This window comes from Oratosquilla oratoria, chromosome 1 (genome assembly GCF_046742065.1).
Source record: "Oratosquilla oratoria isolate Oo_2021 chromosome 1, ASM4674206v1, whole genome shotgun sequence".
NCBI classification, from domain to species: Eukaryota; Metazoa; Arthropoda; class Malacostraca; order Stomatopoda; family Squillidae; genus Oratosquilla; species Oratosquilla oratoria.
This window is the reverse complement of record NC_134777.1, coordinates 72,060,304-72,081,270: the sequence shown is the minus strand read 5'-3', so window position 1 is coordinate 72,081,270 and position 20,967 is coordinate 72,060,304. Positions and strand designations below refer to the sequence as shown.

Sequence of the window (20,967 nt, the reverse complement as noted above, 5' to 3'; positions counted from 1 at the left end):
GATAGTGGTATGTATTGTACGGTATCGTTATCTCCCAAGAACTCACGAACTTTGCGTTAATATTTCTCTAGAAGTCTTAAGTGAAATCACCTCTCCAGACTCCACAAACTCGTCCTTCCTTGACTTCGGGAGGCTTCTGGTCTTTCCGAACTCACGCTCTCTCTCTTCGCGAGTCTTTCAGAAGCTACGTTTTCTTGGTCTACGGGTTTTAGGCGCTATTTACACTAGCGGTTCAGTTACAACGTACGTCAGTAGAGGTGTTCACACGCAACCGCGCTGTTTTTCCTTAATTATGCGGTACCGCCGTGATTTCCGCACGGTTCAGACCACTAGTGTGAATAGGGTTAGAGTGGTTTTGTGGCTTCATAGTAGACTTCGAAATCCTCCAACTTCGGTGAAGACTTCTACGGGTAGGCTACTGGACGAAGTCATACAATAGGTTTCCATAGCAACGTTCGCCGATAGAAGACCTTTTGTTTCAGAGTGGGGCCGGATACAGAGAGATAAATTATAAAGAAGAAAAACAAACAAACGATAGCACAAGGGTCTTTTTTTTGTCCTTTATTTATTAAGTTATTATTATTATTTTATTTATTTATCTATTTATCTATTTTTGCATGTGACCCATACTCGGGTTGGTTCGTCCATTTTGTGTTTCTACGTAAATTTGATTCAGCCGTGTTCGAGCCCAGAAACTATCGTTAACTTTAACCTTCCTTGGAAGTCCAAACACACAGGGCAAAGGTGACGGTGTTGATCGCAGGAAAGCACCTTTGGATGTGATTTTTGTCTTCTCAATATTCTTCTTTTCGTTTTTTTTCTCGTTTTTCTTTTTGTTGTTCTTCGACTTCTTTTTCTTCTTCTTCTTTCTCTTCTCCTTCTTGTTCTTGTTCTTCTTCCTCTCCCTCATCTTTTCTTTCTTCTTCTTCCGCTTCTTCTTCTTCTTCTTAATGTATACACGTTGTAATGGATTCCATCCCACTCCAAGAACTCCCACACTTTCTCACCCTAACACTCCCCCAACTCACCGACCTAGAGTCTACCCCTTCAATATCGTGGCGCCTTGCCCAGCTCATCTGACAAAATCCATATGATATTATTGCAAAGCTAAGGACCTAACCGGGGTTTGAACAGGATCTTGTTCGGTCGCGACCCCAAAAGTATCGAGTGTGACCTCAGCTTGTATGGAAATTTACGGCTTATGCCTTAAAATATGTAAAGGTTGCCATGGTATTGAAGCGTATACCAATGCAGAGAACTTCATTTTGCTTCTTCGGTGTAGTCCCCGACAGAATAGTTCCGCCTCGACTCTCAGGAGATCGTCTTCAGGAGATGCTCGGTGCGGCGGGAGGACCCTTGGCTCTGCCTTGTCCCGCTCAGGCGCACCCGATCCCCTCCTACAGGTAAGAACCTCCTCCTCGAGTGAGGAACCTAAGTCGACCTCGAAGAACGACGTATTTATGACTTGAATCCTTCGAACTGATGATGTTCTTGGTCGATTGCGAACCCATTTGGTCCTGAAGGAACCCCCTTCCCTTACTGACGAAGGTGTGGGCGAAGTGGGTTGGTAAGGGTGGGCGTGGATGGGAAGGTGGGACTCCAGGATGCGTGTATTGGCAAGCAAACACTCTCGCTGAATAAAATCACTTGGCGGCAGACAGAATAAACATACAGAATATGGAAATCTTTCTGACAGGAGCTGCTGACGCTAAGGAACATCAATTTAGTGAACATTAACGCAGGATTTCACTAACGTAAACCACTAACTAGTCACTAACATCTTTACCTCCAATATGAACACTAAGAATACTGACCACTAATACAGACACCTCTAGAACATGTAACACACTCGTCACCATCACTAGATATTTGGCCAATCACCCTAGTGCCACCAAGGCAGCTCGCACTCCGATGCAACCAGTTGCATGAAACCGGTCGCGGGGCGTAACAGTGTGCGTGTGTGTATTTGTATATATGTGTGCGTGTGCATGTATGTGGGGTGTAGGGAGGTGATTGTGTGCGTGTGTGTATGTGTGCGCACGATCGGTTTCATGCAACTGGTTTTGTCGGTGTGCGAGCTGCTTAAGACATGTCTTCGACTCCTTTTTCGCCTTTGTCAGATCCTATGGGGAATTCGGCCCCTCAGATCTCCGGCAGCGATCTCACACGGGTGAAGGTGTCCCAAGAAGGGTCTGCCACTCTTCTGTGTCCCGTGCAGGGCCACCCTGACCCCATGCAGTGGTCAGTGCCAACATGTTCCTTCGGAGTGCCAGTTTCCCTTGTATTTGTTAGCATTTTGTGGCTGTATGTTCTCTCTTTCTCCCTGTGTCACACACACACACACACACACACACACACACACACACACACACACACACACACACACACACACACACACACACACACACACACACACACACATACACACATACACATCACGAGCACAAAAGTATGTTTATGAATGCATCATCCTTTTCCTTTTTCTTGTTGAAAGTATTTCATATGTTGTCTTTGGATTCCTCGCTGCAGCATTCAGTAGTTGGTTTGATGAGTTTACAGGACAATGAAAACTTCGGAATGCAGACGATGTTATAATCTTGGAGGGGGGAAGTGAACAGAGGCACTAGTTTTGAGTCGGGGTGAGAGGGAGAGAGAGGAATAGAGAGAGAGAAAGAGAGAGAGAGAGAGAGAGAGAGAGATTAGGAAATTGTTTACATCGGTAAGATAAGGGAGGAAATTCATAACGAAGGAACAGTTTGACGTCATGTCGTTTAAAGTATTTAGAAACCTTGGAATCATTTTGTCTTGCTTTTTTTTCATTCTGCATTTTAAGAGAATAGAGGGAGAAATAACATTTTATTTGCTCCCATGAGATGTGTATGCTTTCTTTTTGATGATATTTATTCTTACAAGTGTGCGTTCTTGAAAACCAAATGTGATTTTTTTCCCAAGAGTTAGGAATCGAAGGCCGATTTTTGAAGAAGTTTAGTACATTTGAAACGCTGCAGATATATGGAAGATGAGTTGTTTCAAGCCTACTTTTAAGCATGGAAGAACAGACCTTGTCTTTTATTTTGGTGCTTATATACTGAAACCTCTCTTTTTTTCTGGGAGATACTGCATTTCGGTGTTTAAGACAAGGTAAAAATAGGAATTACGACAGTTGGCTAATTTTTTGTGTAGTCGTAGTGTTTCTCCACCGTAGGTTGAAGTAGCCACGCCTATTCATGAGTCATGACGTCATAACGTTTGTTTTCCTCTCAAAATGAATTGTCCTATTCTTATTTAGACCTTGATTTAAACGAGCAACTACGACAGACAAGATGTTGAAAATCACAAGTGTGAGAAGAAATGGTTTTGACGGATTTTCTTTTAAGTCGTTCGCAAATAAATAAGGTCAAATATGTTACCATTTTTGTATGAAAAGGGGTTTTCCCTCAACTGAATGAAATTGCTGAATACCAAATTTGCGAAACGCAGTGAAATTATGTATATAATCTTCACTCTTTGAGTGATATTTATCTTTCAGCATGTTATTTCATATGTTAGTTATTCTTTTACCTGTGATGGATATTCAAGAGCGTCAGGAACAGTCAGCGCTGACGTCTCAATATGTTTTATCTACTGAGAAGGAATATCATGTCAGCATATATGGATATTTTATCGGATGAAAGAGGATGGCAGCAATACTTGCGTCATCTTGGAAAAAAATTAATTTTTTTTTTTTTGTAATATTGATATGATATTCTGCATAAATATTTCTTTAATATATGTATATATAAATATATATATATATGTATATATATATACAGTATATATATATATATATATATATATATATATGTATGTATGTATATATGTATGTATATTTATATACATATGTGTGTACATATATATATATATATATATTATATATATATATATATATATATTTGTATATATGTATGTTCATATACATATGTGTATATATATATATATATATGTGTGTGTGTGTGTGTGTGTGTGTGTGTGTGTGTGTACGAAAAAAGCTGGAGTCCGGGAACCATAATGGTGGAAACGTAGAAAACACCAGACTCAGGAGTAGGTAATTTATTCCCGACGTTTTGAGTCCTATCCGGGACTCGTCCTCAGGGGATACAATGGAATACAGAGATCACATGGTCTTAATATATTAATAGCTACGCCCGCCGGGGGGACGCGGTAACCTGCCATAGGGGGGGGGGGGAAGAAGACCCAGTAACACGCTACGTGGAGCGCTCACCCGAGTCAAGGATAAAGTGAGCAAATTGGACCAGCCCGGGGCGGTGTATAGCATCAGCTGCTCCGATTGCACAGCGAGATATGTGGGGGAAACAGGAAAGCAGTCTAGTACCAGACTACATGAACACCAAAGGGCAGTAAGCAGAAAGGACCAGAGTTCGGCATTGTACAAACACATGGAACTGCATTAGTACGAGTTCGACTGGCAGGGCGCTAAGGTTCTATACAGTGACAAAAAGAAAGGAAGCAGATTGTTCTTAGAAGCGTGGGCCACCAACGAAGACAGCATTAACAGGTCCATTACACTCAACTCTATATATACAGGAGCAAGAAGCAGGTTAACAGGTAACACTTCTCTCCCTCCCCCTCCCCCCCTGTCCCTCCGCCACCACACACTCTCGCTTGACCCAGGTCACAGCGCCTACCTTCTCCCCCCCACCACCACACATTCTCGCTTGACCCAGGTCATAGCGCCTGCCTTCTCTCCCCCCCCCCCATGACAGGTTACCGCGTCCCCCCGGCGGGCGTAGCTACTAGTATATTAAGACCATGTGATCTCTGTATCCCATTGTATCCCTTGAGGACGAGTCCCGGACAGGACTCGAAACGTCGGGAATAAATTACCTACTCCTGAGTCTGGTGTTTTCTACGTTTCCACCATATATATATATATATATATATATATATATATATATATATACATATATATATATTGTGTGTGTGTGTATGCATATACTGCTGTCCACTTGGCATTTCATTCTCATTCTAAATCACTTTAATTATCTTCTTCAAAACAGTGATGTCCTTTAAAGATTCGGTTGTGTCAGACAGGAGATGACATTCTTTAGTTGAATGTAGTATTTGGCTGAACGTTCTAGATTGATCACAACTCTGCTTATGTTAAGGGTTCTCTTTTTGATTGATAAAATCCACAAATTTTGCCCATGAAGTAATTATATGCAGTATGTTGTTGTGGTGAAGAAGTCATATTTTCTTATTACTCCCTTTATATATATATGTATATATATATATATATATATATATATATATATATATATATATATATATATATATATTTATATATATACATATACATACTATCAGAGCTCGCCGAACACGACTTCACCGTGCACGTAATATTTCACGTTCACACTAATAGGTAAAATATCTCAGCATTTGCCGAACACGACCATGATTCACAATAGCACGATTTGCATAGCCCGCTGGGTCGTGTTGTGTGGCAGTGTCTAGAGAGGGTCTGGGAAAATAACCCATTTTTTTCCAATAGACCTGTTATTTGCCCAACACGAATTTCCTCCTGCACGACGGGCTAAGGAATGTAACACTCGTGGTGGGCGTGGTCTGACTGTGTATATATATATATATATATATATATATATATATATATATATATATATATATATATATATATATATATATATATATATATATATGTATGTATGTATGTATTTGTTTTTTATCTTTTATTGTCTTTCCTTGTGTCTTTCAGTACTTGGGGCTGTCCCTCAGGAACTGTGTTCATGACCTGACTAATCCTCGCCCTTCTTTTTCAGGTGGTACAAGTTCTCCGAGGACAGCCGTAAGTCTCCTGTCGAACTGGGTGAGCGTGTGAAGCAAGTAGGAGGAACCCTGATCATCCGGGAGGCCAAGGTCGAGGACAGTGGCAAGTACCTTTGCGTCGTGAACAACTCCGTCGGAGGCGAGAGTGTTGAAACAGTTCTTACAGTCACAGGTGAGTTCAGTGACATTTTTCCTCATCAGGGGGTTCCATCCAAAGGCAATTGAAACTTCCCCCCAAAAAGATGAAGGGGTTGCAAGGAATGGGGCTTGTGAAAAGGGCAGGGCTTTGCGCAACGTGAATGACAATTTAAGACAGGTCAGTCTTCATAGATGACTTTTAATGGATTGATTATGCTGGACCTGACTCTTGTAAACTTTATATTGGCCAGTGTTAACAATATTGCTGAAAGAGATTGCTCATAATTTGCAACAAAACTGAAACAACTGTTCCTGATGAATTTACCTTGCCAGACAAAGGTTCTTTTCTCTCCTTTGGTTCAATATTGTCCGAATTATGAAATGTTCCAAAGAAGATCCATGGCTGAAGGCCGTGGGTCTTCTGCATGGGCAATGGATTCATTGATTGATTGATTAGAGGTTCAAACATTATTTGTTATATACTTACTATTAGGTTTGATAATCATAAAATACGTAGATGTTTATAAACAATTTCATTACCTTTATTTTAAAAACACCTCAGATTCGGCTTAAAAAGAAAAATGAAGAGGTAAAACTAGCCCATGGTAATGTATCACATTGGTCATTAGTCGTGTTTGTGGAACCCCTTTTTTCAAATGAATAAATAGTGAATTTGACATCATTACTAAGCAAAATATCATCATATGGCATGTCAGGGACTAAGCTTACTAGTGTTCAACATGCAAGAGCCATTAATGACTAGGAGGAGGTAGAATGTAGATTGAGAGAAGCAAGTGCCTTGGGGGATTAAAAAGTGTAATGAGAAATTGATATTTGAAAATGGATGCTAAGAGGTGATTGTATGAAGGAGTGACTGTGCCGACAGCACTGTATGGGGGTAAAAACATGGAACATATGAGAGGAAGAGTTTAAAGTTTGAGATGAAATGCCTGAGAAGTATGGTAGGTGTTACTCGGCTGGATAGAGTGAGAAATGATGAGGTAAGGAGGAGAGTGGTGGTGGAAAGGGAGTTGGGAGATAGGGTTGATGAAAGAGTATTCGGATAGTTTGGACACATGGAAAGAATGAGTGAAGAAAGAATAGTAAAAGAGGTGTGGAAGTAGTGAACATGAGGGGGCGACCAAGGATGAAAAAGATGGATGGGGTAAAAAGGGCATTGGGAAAGAAGGGAATGCCTGTTGAGAAAGGAAAGGAGAAGAAAGAAGATAGGGGTGAGTGGAGAATAGTTGTGTATGGATGATGCTGTGATGCATGGAAGGGAGTGGGTGGGGGATGGATAGTGAGGAAGTGTGTATGAATGATATTTTGATGCAGCCTATCTTCTCTTCTGCTTGAGGGAACGAAGGCGCGAGGTCGCCGGTTAAATGAAGTGCCCTTGCTGTGGATGTGCTATGTCTTGCTACATTGCTTCTGACCCAGGGCACTGGGTGAGATGCAGGAATGACCTATCATCCAGGAGGTGCCAAGATAAAACGGAGGGAGGGGGGTGAATGGGAGTGGAGTATGGGGGGATGGAATGGATGGGAGTGGATTTCATGCCTTTGTTTTTGGCTACCTCCCTTTGTAAAGGGTAAAGAGCCGTTGGTGTATGTATGTATTATAGATATTATGCAAATTTTGTAGTTTTTGAAAGACATGAAGATTCTACCTTGGATAAGGGTTAAGTGTTCAGGGCATGCAACCTCCTAATGACCAGTGTTGTGAGTTGTATGCAAAATTTATGGTTTCAAAGTGAGGCTATATGAGTATTTACATCTTTCTTGTGTCTTGCAGGCCCTCTGAGTGCTCAAGTGGAACCCAAGGTCCAGACTGTTGCATTTGGCCAACCTGCAAGCTTCAAGTGCACCTATGCAGGCAATCCTGTCAAATCAGTTGCATGGCTCAAGGATGGAAAGCCCCTCAGTAAGTGTCCATTGTGAAAAGGATCCAGTTGTTGCATGTGCATCAGGGACCAATGTAGATGCTTGAGCAATTTATATATCAACAGCTTTTTGTTTGTACAAGATGAATATAATGTAGATTCTTTATGATGAAACATTTAGATACTTATTTGGACAATTTTTGTCCATGCAGATATAAGGGACAGAAATTACAGTAGACTTGAGAAGTTATATAAAACCAGTAGTATATTCTAATCAAACATATTTATGGAATAAACATCCTCTCACTTTATCTATTTTTATTTTATATTATTTTATTTATTCATTTTTTCTATTTAAACAATTAAAGTCTGATGGTCACCCATCTATACATAAATGGACATTATACATGTTAACAAAATTTTATTTGCAAACAGACCACAAGGAAGAAGTTCTTCGCATTGAGAGTGTGGGACATGATGACAAAGGAATGTACCAGTGCTTCATCAGGAATGACCAAGAATCTGCTCAGGCCACGGCTGAACTCAAACTTGGTGGACGATGTGAGTATATTGGTTTGGAAGGAGTGCATGTTGTAAGATCACATGATGCATCTGATGGATGAAGTATTTTGGAGTGTTTACAATATCTTTATGCTAATTTAGAAAAAAAAAATTCAAACTCAGTGCACCTCATCTCTGTAATTTGGAATCTTCTAAATACTAAGGATGACATCACCCCTTCATGTGTATATGTATGCAGGTGTATTTATTCCTGTATGTGTGTATGTGGTTATCTGGGAGTTGTAGGTCTACTGCATGAAAAACCTAGGGTGACAAGTTGATTGGTTGATTGATTGATTGATTTGTGGATGTTCATCGATGTGTCATTCTTGTAACTACTTTCAACAAGACTAACTATCTATGTTCCTTCTGTCCACAGCCGAACCCCCACAGCTGACCTACGCCTTCCAGGAGCGCACCCTCCAGCCTGGACCCTCAGTCTTCCTCAAGTGCGTTGCTGCTGGCAACCCCACCCCCGAGATCACCTGGGAGCTGGATGGAAAGCGACTTACCAATTCTGACAGGTTGGTGCTGGTGTAGTCAACAGAGGTCGTGTTTTCCTGTGAGGTCTCGGCACTTAATTGTATTCATTTTAACATGGCACACACCTACATCAGAGAACAGAAAAGAAAAAAACATTCAACCACTCCCTCCCATCTCAGCACCTACTTATCTAAAGAAATTCTGTTCTCTTTGTATATCCTTATACCAAAAGGCCTCATCCCCCACACAAAGAAGGTAGCCAGTCTAGGCACACACACACCCTCCACTCATGCAACACTTCTTCTTCTTCTTCCACTTCTTCCTTTTATATATATTTTTTAGCTCCTCCACCAAAGTAAATAATGCCACATACCTGATGATATCATAGCAATCACTGCCTCATGATCACTGTTGCTCAGTTGAGCTGAATATAATCATCTGGTGGTAGCCAGGACTTATTTCACAAGTTGCTTTACAAATGGAAAGGGTTAATTGGGATAATTTTGAACCCTCTGACTGTGGAAGGTTTCCCTTGGCTGAATAAAATCATCTGGCAGCAGCCAGATGATTTTACAAATCAGTTGCCACAGTGAAAGGTTTAGCAATTCTACTACAACTACTACCCCTTCTACTACCACAACTACTATTACTTGCAATTGTTCTGGTATTATTACCACCACCACTTCTGGTGTAGCATTACATATGTATACATACATACATACATGCATCCATGGATATCCCAAAAGGTCCTTTCCCCTTTGTAATGGGGGTGGCATAGCCATGGCATACACCCACCCTTCACCCACCCAACACCCATCCAACACCAATTTGTTGTCCCAATATTATGTGCTATATACAATCTAGGTATACAGGTAATGAATACAATAAGCACCATAGTATCTCAGAAATGTTATGGTTGTCATGATTTTTGTTCTTATTGTTGTTACTGTTGTCAAAGTAAAGGCCAGCTACTGTATCAGATGTATTTATGCTTTTTCAGGATGCAGGTCGGCCAGTATGTTATGGTCAATGGTGAAGTCGTGTCCCACTTGAACATCTCAGCTATCCACACCAATGATGGTGGTTATTATGCTTGTGTTGCCTCCTCAACTGTTGGCTCTGTGCGTCATGCTGCCCACCTCAATGTGTATGGCCTGCCCTACATCAGGGCTATGGACAAGGTTGCTGTTGTGGCTGGAGAGAACATGGTCGTCAACTGCCCCGTGGCTGGATACCCAATTGACTCCATAGTCTGGGAAAAGAGTAAGTTTTGGGATCCATTGTGTTAGACAACATTGTCAGGTTAGGTCAGATCATCAGGTCAAATCAGGTCATGAATGATGGTAAACATATTTGTATTGAAACTGGTGACAAGAGTTCTGTTGTTGTGTAGTTTTAGTTCTGCAGTTAGTAGGTAATTTTATTCATCTAAAGGATGAAATGTGGTTTTGTTTGTTGTAGACCTTGTTTACTCAGTCCCACCATCAATTGAATTAAATCATCTGGTATTAGACAAAATAAATCTATAAATTACATCATTGCTGAAATAATTGGAAGGAAGACGTTAAAAAGTATGGGGACATATTGATAAATTCAAAAGATTTTGTTTCAAGGTTTTGCTGTGTTACGCCAATTTCATTTAATCCTGTCTCCCCCCCATCCAATAACCGATAAGTGAGATGGCTAGACATATGTACACACATACATACATGTGCTAAAAGGCCTCTTACCCCTTATAAGAAGAGTGGCCCAGCCAAGGCATACACTCACTTTTCACCCATCCAGCACCTATTTGCTGTGCCTTTTATCTTAGCTCCTTGTGGATCAAGGGTCACTGATCCCACCAATGTGCAGAACTATGACAAGAATTCTGTGACAGTCTGTGCAACTGACTGTATCACGAACAGGTTTTGCATGTATCATAGTTAAATAATACAAAATAGAATCTGTATATACAGCAATGAAGGCTTCATGGTGACAAAAGCCAAATGCCTTCTAGCATATACTCTCTCTCTCTCTGTCTGTCTGTCTGTCTTTTACTCTTTTGTTTAATTATTCATAAATGTATAGTATTTAATTTAATCTATTTTTTTTACATAAATACCTTTTAGTAAAAGAACTCCTATTTATTCTTTACTCAGATGGCCGACTTCTACCCATCAATCGACGCCAGAGCACTTTCACCAACGGCACACTGGTTGTGGAGAGCGTGCAGCGATCTGCTGACCAAGGAAGGTACACCTGCGTGGCAAGGAACACCCAAGGATACACAGCACGAGGCGATCTCGACGTGCAGGTTATGGGTAAGTGTGGGTTTCCTTTGGCAGGAGCTGTGCAGGGGCGGGGAGACGAGATGCATTATTTACGTAACACACAGGGACCTGTCATTCTCATGATCAGAAACAAATCCCAGTTGAATAAGTTATTTATAACTAAATTCTTTATTGCAGTTAAGGATCAATTTGATAGAGGTATTGGTTATTTAGGGAGAATGTTTTCATGCATGCTGGAAAATTTGTCCCAAGGTTAATGGGGATATTCTTTTGAGAAGGTTAGGAACTGGTCCCCGTCTCCTTCACAGCTCCTGTATTGAACTCATGCCTTCAGGACATCCAAGAGAAATAGATAGACAAAGATACACAAATTTGGGCTTCAGCCAGCAACTTTGTGTGTTCTTCTGGGGAGCTCCTGCAGGAGCAAGCAGCTAGGTTCCTGAGGGTTAACATATTATCAGTCCACAGATGTATTGTTATTACTTCTATCAGCCCACCGGTGGATATATCCTCTTGTGAAGTCATACTTGAGGATGAGGGTTGAGGTTTGTGAGGGAGGCTGTGGAGTTTAGGGCTTTTAAGTTCAATTGTACCTGATGGATATTGAAGCCCAGTCAGGTTTGATCTTGTTTTGCCTTCCAGGTTTGGCACGAAGCCAAATATATGTCCTTGTTTTTGAGGTGAGTAGATTCAAAAGGACTTTATGCAGCCTCGCCTACTTGTCTTTTTTATATACAAACAATGTTTTTTTTATCATTATATATATATATATATATATATATATATATATATATATATATATATATATATATATATATTTACAATATTGGATGTATTTACATGACAAAACAGATTGCACCCTAAGACTGAAAAACTAAAATAATTATAAATCAATAAAAGAAAAAATATTGAATATAAGCTGAGCTCATTGTAAGTTACAATATGGGAAGAACCTTATTATCCCCCTCCTTGCCCACTATCTTCTTCTTTGGAAAACCCTGACGGGTGCTGATGGTCCTCCCTCCCCCACCCATTACCCACATACAGAGCCTCCTCAGGTGCACCCCTCTGGCCCGCTCGATCCTCCTGAGGAGGGCGCCACAGTCAAACTCCAATGTGTCGTTTTTGGCGGCGATTCCCCGATCTCCATCGCTTGGTACCGGAACGGGCAGGTCCTCACGAAGATGAACTTCCCTGGCATGTCCCCTGCACAGGAGAGCTTTTGGTGCGGGAGGTCGGTGTGAATCACGGTGACGTAGGGGGACAAAGTGTACAAAAGAGATCGGATGACCGTGATCGACCAGATGTCCGTGATGGGGGAAATGTCACTTTTGATGGGAGAAATCTTAATGAGGCATTGAATGTCAATGAAGGACCAAATAATAATATAGAGCAAGGTATAAATAAAAAACAAAATGATAATGTAAGACATGATATTGAAACTCAAAATGTGTCAAAAAGAAATAATCATGAGTTTCTTAAAACCATGTACTTTAATGCTCGTAGTATTAGGAACAAATTTCAAGAAATACAGGCGTATGTCAAAAGCGAAAATCTCGATATGACAGGAATAACCGTGACATGGTTAAGTGGTACAGAGTTCGAAGCTGAATTTAATATTGCAGGATTTAAACACTCATCGGGATAGAAACCACAAGAAAGGTGGGGGTGTTCTGTTGTACGTTAAAAACAATGTTCATGCGTGTGTTTTAGAGAAAATGAAACAGGATGCATATGATAGTTTGTGGGTTGAGTTAACCCAAACAAATGGACAAAAAATTAATGTAGGTGTAATATATAGGCCAAAGACATTATCATTAGCAGACGACAAACTGTTATTTCAAGAACTGTCTAGTTTCTGCAACCGGGATTTATTGATAATGGGTGATTTCAATTTTACTGACATCAATTTGATGACCCTTGAACATGGCCATATAGGTAGTCGCTTGATTGATTTTCTTGGTAACAATTACTTAATTCAGCATGTAAAAGAGCCCACAAGATATGGAAACTTACTCGATCTATTGATCACTAGCCGCGAAAGCATGGTAACTGATATAGAAGTCGGTGAAACTGTTGGAAATAGTGATCACAACTTAGATTCAAACTCCTAAAAAATTTTAGAATAGATACTTGTGTTTCTAAAATACCCGATTTCAGTAAAGCTCAGTTCATAGGACTACGTCAGGAGCTTCAGCTTACAGATTGGGAGGCAAAATTAAACGAAAGACCTGTAGATCAGATGTGGGAAATATTTCAAAATACGCTCACTAAGATGATTCAAACTTACATTCCTTTTAAGGATAGATGTCCCCCAAATCAGGCTGGCCCAAAGTGGCTCGACAAAGAAACTGAAAAAAGTATTGCTAAAAAGAGACAGGCTTATAAGAAATATAAGTGCTCGGGTGCATCTAATGACTATGAAAGTTATGTATCAATACAGAGAGATTTAAAAAAGACAATAAGAAAAAGAAAACGACAATACAAAATGAACATTGCTGATAAATCCAAAGAGAAAGCCAAAGAATTCTAGAGTTACATCAGAGATAAAAAGGTTGTTAGGAATCACATTGGTCCGCTAATATCTGCTGACGGTCAACTTAAATATTCAAATGAAGGAATGTGTAATATTTTATACAATTATTTTAGCTCAGTATTCGTAAACGAAACACCTCAAAGTGAATTCCAAACTGAAACCTGTGAAAAGTCTAGGGTAAACTTACTACGGTAAATATAACAAAAGAAAAAATTAAAAGGTGTATAGATAATCTCAAAGTTAATAAAACACCAGGGCCTGACGGTTGGCATCCAAGAATCTTAAAGGAAATAAAAAATGAGATTGTTGGGTTCCATTAGAAATTATTTTCAAGAAATAATCCATCATATCCGAGATGTCCCATGAGAATGGAAGCTAGCTAACGTTACTTCCTGTTGGGTCCTTACTCATAGGACGTGCAGCGACTGACTAACTGCGTAATGATTAGATAGATTTATTGATTTACAAGAGATACATCTTGTTTGGGTCTCTACCCATATTCCTAGAAGATATACAAATATGCCTTTTACAATAAATTACATGTACATTTGTTTAAATATGACAATTATTGTTGCGCTGTGCGGTCCTGGTCGCGTCCCATCCGGTCCAGCCGACGTAGTTCCTGCACCCGTCGCGTCCCATCCGGTCCAGTCTAAGGCATCCTGCGCAGTTACCACTCGTCGCGTCTCATCCGGTCGGTTCAGGGCATCCTGCGCAGTTACCCATCCGTATCATCTGGGGGGCGGCACTTGAAGGAGGCGTCCCAGCCGATACGAGTTAAGGGACATCGTCAGTCGACGGATGAGTCCCCCAGCCGAGGTCCTGGGGCCCGCACGTAGAAATCTGGTCGCCGGGCAAAGGGCCACATAATGATCTAGCCCGTTTGCGCCGGCCTCTCCACAGTGGATGCAGGCCTCCGGCTGTCCCGTCACCTCCGAGAAGCATCGATACCCGAGACGGAGTCGATGAAGGGTGACTTCCTCTATCCTGGAGAGACGGACTCCAGGGGTCAGTCGCTCATACGCTGTGGCAACTTGATACCAGCGTGCTGACGGCCTCTGGGCTGTTAGGTTCCTATGGCTTTGTAGTTCCCTCTTGGCCATCGTTCTCGTTGCAATGGCCAAGATCTCAGTTCGGCTCGGGAGGACACCGATTCCGCCTTCCATGTCCCCTGTGGCCGCTCTTCTGGCCACCCTGTCTGCCGCTTCATTTCCCTGGATGCCGATGTGTCCCGGCACCCAGTTGAGGACGACTGATCTCCCTTGCTGACGGAGGGCCTTGAGCTGAAACAACAGTGAGGTCATTAGTTTTTTCTGGTCATTATGATAATTTTTTGATATTAACTGCAACAGAGCTAAACTATCTGTGTGCACAACTACATTACGTTGGTGGGTGTTGAGAGCATGGGTCAATGCTAGACCCACTGCAACACCCTCTGCTTGCGTCGAGCAGCGAGTGCCCAACACCCTTACTCCCTGTTCCTCGTCCTTCGTGACAAACGCTGCACCTGCCACGTTGTGTACGGGATCCACGGAGCCGTCTGTGAAATAGACGACGCAGTTTTCCTGGGCCACAGATCTCATTGTGGCCTCCGCATCCGCCCGCAGGCGCGGGAGCGGCGTACCGCGTCGTGACGCCATCACACTGATTCTGGCCGGTGGATTCTCCCAGGGGGGAGACTGCACATAACCTTCCACCGGCACATCCCTCCTCTTCTGAAGGATAAGGTCATGCAGGTGAAGGTCCCTTATGTGGTGTGCAACCCTCGCTGACCACCTCTTCTGCGGGAAGAGATCCGGATCTTGCTGGAGGGCGCTGATTAGCCTTCGCCGCAGGAACGAGTCATGTTCTCTCTGAATGACTCTTATGGCGAAGGCTACCACCAATCCTGAGATCCTCGCACTGATAGGCACCAGTCCCGCCTCTTGCTGCATATTGGCGACCAGAGTCCAGCGCGGCGCGCCCAATATTACGCGCAGCGCCTGGTTCTGTACTGTCTCCAAGTCAGCCAACCGTGTTGCGGATAGACCAGCCAGAGCACTGCTGGCATAGTCTATCACCGGTCGAATTGCGCTGACGTAGAATGTCCGGAGGACAGCGCAGTTGGCACCTGCCTCTCTGGTCGCCAAGGACTTCAAAACGTTAATCCGGCTGAGGACCCTTCCCCGGATGTATGCCACTTCAGTCCGGAAGGACAGTCTGGAGTCGAGCCAGACACCTAGGTACATATGCGTGCTGACCCACTCTACCTCATGTCCCTGCAGCAGAAGCCTGTCCCTCGGTGTCACGCTAGTGCCAAAACACATGGCTTTGGTCTTTGGTGGCGAGATCTTGAGGCCAAGCTCTTCGCATTTGGAGGAAATGCGGTCGAGGCACATTTGCGTCCTTCTGGCCTTGGTCCTTCTGCCTGCTACCACCAGCGCGACATCGTCTGCATATGATAGGAGGCAGCATCCTGTGGGTAGAGGGATGGCTATTAATTCACTCATCAGCACGTTAAACAGGGTGGGACTGAGAACCCCACCCTGGGGTGTACCATTTTCCAGGGGGTGATAGCAGGACTCCACTCCCTGTAGACGGACTCTGGCAGTTCTATTGGAGAGGTAGTCCGCTATCCACTGTAACAGTTTCCCCTGTACTCCTCTGGCAGCCAGACTGTCCAGAATTGCAGCGGGACTGGCAAGCTCGAATGCCTTCTCCAGGTCAAAGAAAACGACCATGGCGTGACGTTGCTCCACATGGCTCATAAGCGTTGTAATGCATTGAGCCGTGCCCAACGTAATGCTCGCGCGCATGTTTATGTTTGTAGCGCCGAGGGAAAACGTGTTGTACCCACCCAACATCCCCCCTCCAAGATAATGTGTGCTTAAGGACACATTGAGCTGACGAATATTACATACAGCAGGTCACAGGGCATAAGGAGATGAAAGTGGCCAGGTATATAAGGAAACAAAATAGAATACGGTTCCAGTCACAAACTGAGTGTAGCGGAACAGTGCCCGTTATACGTTACAATGGGCGCACATTACATTAGATGTAGTCATTTAGCCACCCTGGGCGCTTCGTTTGTCTTCTCAGGCGTTGCTGGGGTGGGGGAGGAGTTGATGGGGGCTCGGTTGTTAAGGTCACCTCGTTCCGTGCCTCTGGTAGTGCTCGCGCGGAAGTAGGCCTAAGGTGTCTCCTGTTCCTGAGGCTAATGCGGCCACTCCCGTCGAGCCTGATGGTGTACTGCCTGTGAGGGAGCGCCTCCACTACCAGGCCCGTGCGATCCCACACATCGGATGCCTGGTTCTGAACCCTCACGCGGGTACCGGGGGCCAGGGGTTGAAGGTGTCTGGGTGTGCTGTTGGCCGTCAGGGTGTTACCAGCCTCCCCCATCTGCACCTCTCTCTGGCGAAGCGTTCCGCCCCAGTGCCTGTCCACCCTGAGGTGCCAACGGGCCGTGGGCACCCCGTCGCGTAGCTGTCTGCCGGCAGCAAGTTGGGCGGGAGACTTGTTTATTGTTCGCAGTGGAGTGTTGAGGTACTGGAGCAAAGCGAGGGAGGCTTTATCGGTATCCAATGTCCCACCGCCGCCCGTGTTGGCTTTGATAATTCTCTTGGCTGATTTTACTGCCGCCTCTGCTCGCCCGTTCGACTGGGGGTACTGTGCTGACGATAGGCGTGCTGTGACGCCCCACTTCCATATTCAAAAAATGTGACAAAAAGAAACCAAATAACTATAGGCCTATAAGTTTGACTTCAATCGTAGGAAAAATAATGGAAACTATCATCAGAGATGCTATCGAACATCATTTAGAAAGTAACCATTTGATAAATGATAGCCAGCATGGTTTCAGACGGAAACGTTCTTGCGTGACTAACTTACTCGAATTCTACAACACAGTTATCTCGAATTATGACAAAAGAAACAATATAGATTTAATATATCTAGACTTTGCAAAAGCTTTTGATACCGTCCCACACGAAAGACTACTTACAAAGGATTACAAAGGCGGAGCATGCCGACAGGAGACTTTTTGGTCCATATCTAGGTCGGATGCGAAAAAAAATCATAATAACAAAATAGAAAATATAATAATGTGAATAACAAATAAAATACATAAATAAATGCATAGGTATAGTTAAATAATAAACAAACAGGTAAATAGTAAATAATAATAAATTAACATATAACTAATAATAAATGAAAGTCAGACAGACAAATGATAACAAAACAAAAACAAATAATATAAAACAAATTATAATCATTACAGCATCTTGCTTAGGTGTTTATCTAAATGATTCTTAAAGCTTCGAACTGAACTACATTGCACTACCTGTGCAGGAAGTTTATTCCATTCATTAACTACACGGTTGGCAAAGTTGTTTCTACCTACTTCCAAATTAAATCTATTTCCGGACAGTTTGAGACCATTGTTTCTTGTCTGATTCTCATTCAATGTGAAAATTTAGTCACTTTTAATGTTGCCAATTCCCTTTAGAATTTTAAAGACCTGTATCAAGTCACCTCTGAGTCTACGCTTTTTTAGGGAAAACAGATTCACATGTTTTAGTCGATTTTCGTATGATTTATTTTTTATATTTGGAATCAGTTTTGTGGCTCGTCGTTGTACTTTTTCCAGTCTGTCAATGTCTTTAATGAGATTCGGTGACCATACGGAAACAGCATATTCCAAATGTGGACGAATTAACGATTTATATAGCTTGTTAATGAGTGATGGACTTTTGAAATCATAAGATCGCGCAATCAGTCCTAGAATCTTATTTGCTTTCTCAGAGGCTGAAATACACTACTTAGATGATATGAGGTCGTTACTGATAATTACGCCGAGATCTTTTTCACTATCCACTTTTGTTAACGAATTTCCAAATAATTTGTAATTGTACTTACTGTTATTTTTACCTATGTGCATTACCTTGCATTTACTTGTGTTAAATTTCATTAGCCACTTTTTAGACCATTGCTGTAATTTATCTAAATCTTCTTGAATATCTAATTGGTTTGAGTGATCATTTGCCACTCCGCACAGTTTTGTATCATCAGCAAATTTGGAAACAGTAGATTTAGTCCATGGTCTATATCATCTATATATACTATGAATAGAAGTGGCCCAAGAACGGACCCCTGAGGAACTCCACTTGTAACATTTTTTCATCTAGAAGTTTTTCCATTTAAAACAACTCTCTGTTTTCGATCATTCAAACAATTACTAGTCCAACTTAATAGGCTACCACTTATTCCGTGTAAAGCTAATTTAGTAAGTAGTCTTTCGTGTGGGACGGTATCAAAAGCTTTTGCAAAGTCTAGATATATTAAGTCTATATTGTTTCTTTTGTCATAATTCGAGATAACTGTGTTGTAGAATTCGAGTGAAACTCGCCAGGACGTTGAGCTCCTCGTCAAGGGTATATTTGATGTGGTCCTACTCGATGGTAGTCCTCCCCCCCCCTTCCCCCCCCCCCCACCCTTGTCCCACCTTTGCCTCCTCAATACCCCTCGCCCCTTGCTCGGTAAATCACTCTTTGTTCATTTAATTTGGGTCTCTCCGCTCTCCACCCCTCCCTTCCCCCTCCTCCCCCCGGGTTCTGACCCCCACCACCACCACCACCACAACATCCATACATCCCCCAACTCCTCCAAAGGTCCCGTCCCCGCTTAGTCAAATGCCTTTTGCAAGTCCACGAAACATAAGAACATAAGAACATAAGAAATAAAGGAGACTGCAAAAGACCATAAGGCCTACACTAGGCAGCTCCGTATCCATCACCACCTGTCATCCCCATCCATAAAGTTGTCTAATCGTTTTTTTAAAACAACTGATAGTTTCAGCGCTTACTACATGGTTACTAAGTTTATTCCATTCATCGACCACCCTATTAGTAAACCAATTCTTGCCTATTTCCTTCTTAAATCTAAATTTGTCCAGTTTGTACCCATTACTGCGAGTCCTGCCCTGTTGTTTTATTATGATGACCTTGTTTGCATCACCCTTGTTATAGCCTTTGATCCACTTGAACACTTCTATTAGATCACCCCGCACTCTGCGTCTTTCCAGAGAGTGTAAGTTTAGGTGCCTAAGCCTCTCTTCGTAAGGCAAATTTCCGAGTCCTTGTATCATTTTGGTCATTCTTCTCTGTACTGATTCTAATGAATTTACGTCCATTCTGTAGGACGGAGACCAAAACTGTACCGCATAGTCAAGGATGGGTCTAACTATCGCTAGGTAGAGTTTAATAATTACCTCTGCACTTCTATTCGTTACCGTCCTAGCAATGAAGCCTAATGCTCTGTTAGCTTTATTTCTGGCGCTAATACACTGCTTCCTGGTTTTAAGGTCCGGACTCACCAGAACTCCCAAGTCCCTCTCGCACTCAGATTTTTCTAAAAACGTGTTATCTAAGTTGTATCTATTTTCGGGGTTGTGTAGCCCTACGTTTAACACGCTACACTTAGAGATATTGAAGTTCATTTGCCATTTCACCGACCATGTTAACAGCTTATTAAGGTCATCCTGCACGTAGCTACTGTGCCTCTCACAGGGCTTCCCCGCATCATCCCCTTCATGGAGTCCGTCGATCTGTACGAGGGAGACCCTTTCCAAACCTCGTGCTCAGCAATGTCCGACCCGCCACCCTCCATCACCTGGCTCAAGGACGACCTCCTCCTCAATGACCCTTCAATCCACGTCAGCTTCCCGACACCCACCATGTCGCTGATGATCCTCCAGAAGGCGGAGAGGAACCACGCCGGGACCTAAACATGTGTAGCGACCAACCTCGCCGGTCGGGCCGCCCACGACCTCGTCCTCAGTGTTAAGGGTACTACTTGAGCAAGGAACGGCGCCCTCCTCGCCCGGTCGTCGTTCTTTGGCTTTGTTTCTTGTGGCCCCCACGCCCCCATGCCCCAACGCCCACGCCCACCCCTTCCCTCCCCCCACACACGCCCACCCCTCTGAATGACAACACCTGCTTTTCCTTCCCCCACTACGCACAGTACCCCCGAGCATCCTCTCCTTCGAGTTCCCGGACCAGGTGGAGGCTGGCAAACTCCTCCAGATCTCCTGTTTGGTCACCGACGGAGACGAGCCCATCACCCTGCAGTGGTTCAAGGACCACCTGCCTCTCAGGTCCACCTCGGACACGGTCGTCAGTCACTTGACCTCCAAAGTGAGCAACCTCCTCCTGCCGAGTGTGACCTCCACTCACACGGGAACGTACTCCTGCCGAGCGTCCAACGCCGCAGGGTCCTCC

At 43.0% G+C, this 20,967-nt stretch overlaps 1 protein-coding gene across 8 annotated transcripts in view; it reads left to right on the top strand.

Moving 5' to 3' along the window:
* Window positions 1-20,967, top strand: part of LOC143039346 (cell adhesion molecule Dscam1-like) — a 283,763-nt gene that overhangs the window by 63,734 nt on the left and 199,062 nt on the right. For 7 of the 8 annotated variants that reach the window (XM_076209353.1, XM_076209263.1, XM_076209795.1 and 4 more), the window contains exons 7-13: window positions 1,283-1,403; window positions 5,835-6,013; window positions 7,774-7,902; window positions 8,297-8,422; window positions 8,802-8,946; window positions 9,906-10,168; window positions 11,047-11,208. In XM_076209353.1, the coding sequence (XP_076065468.1) occupies window positions 1,283-1,403; window positions 5,835-6,013; window positions 7,774-7,902; window positions 8,297-8,422; window positions 8,802-8,946; window positions 9,906-10,168; window positions 11,047-11,208 (1,125 nt within the window). Of the gene's footprint in view, window positions 1-1,282; window positions 1,404-5,834; window positions 6,014-7,773; window positions 7,903-8,296; window positions 8,423-8,801; window positions 8,947-9,905; window positions 10,169-11,046; window positions 11,209-20,710 lie in introns of all 8 variants that reach the window. The other variant, XM_076209705.1, reaches the window with a different exon arrangement.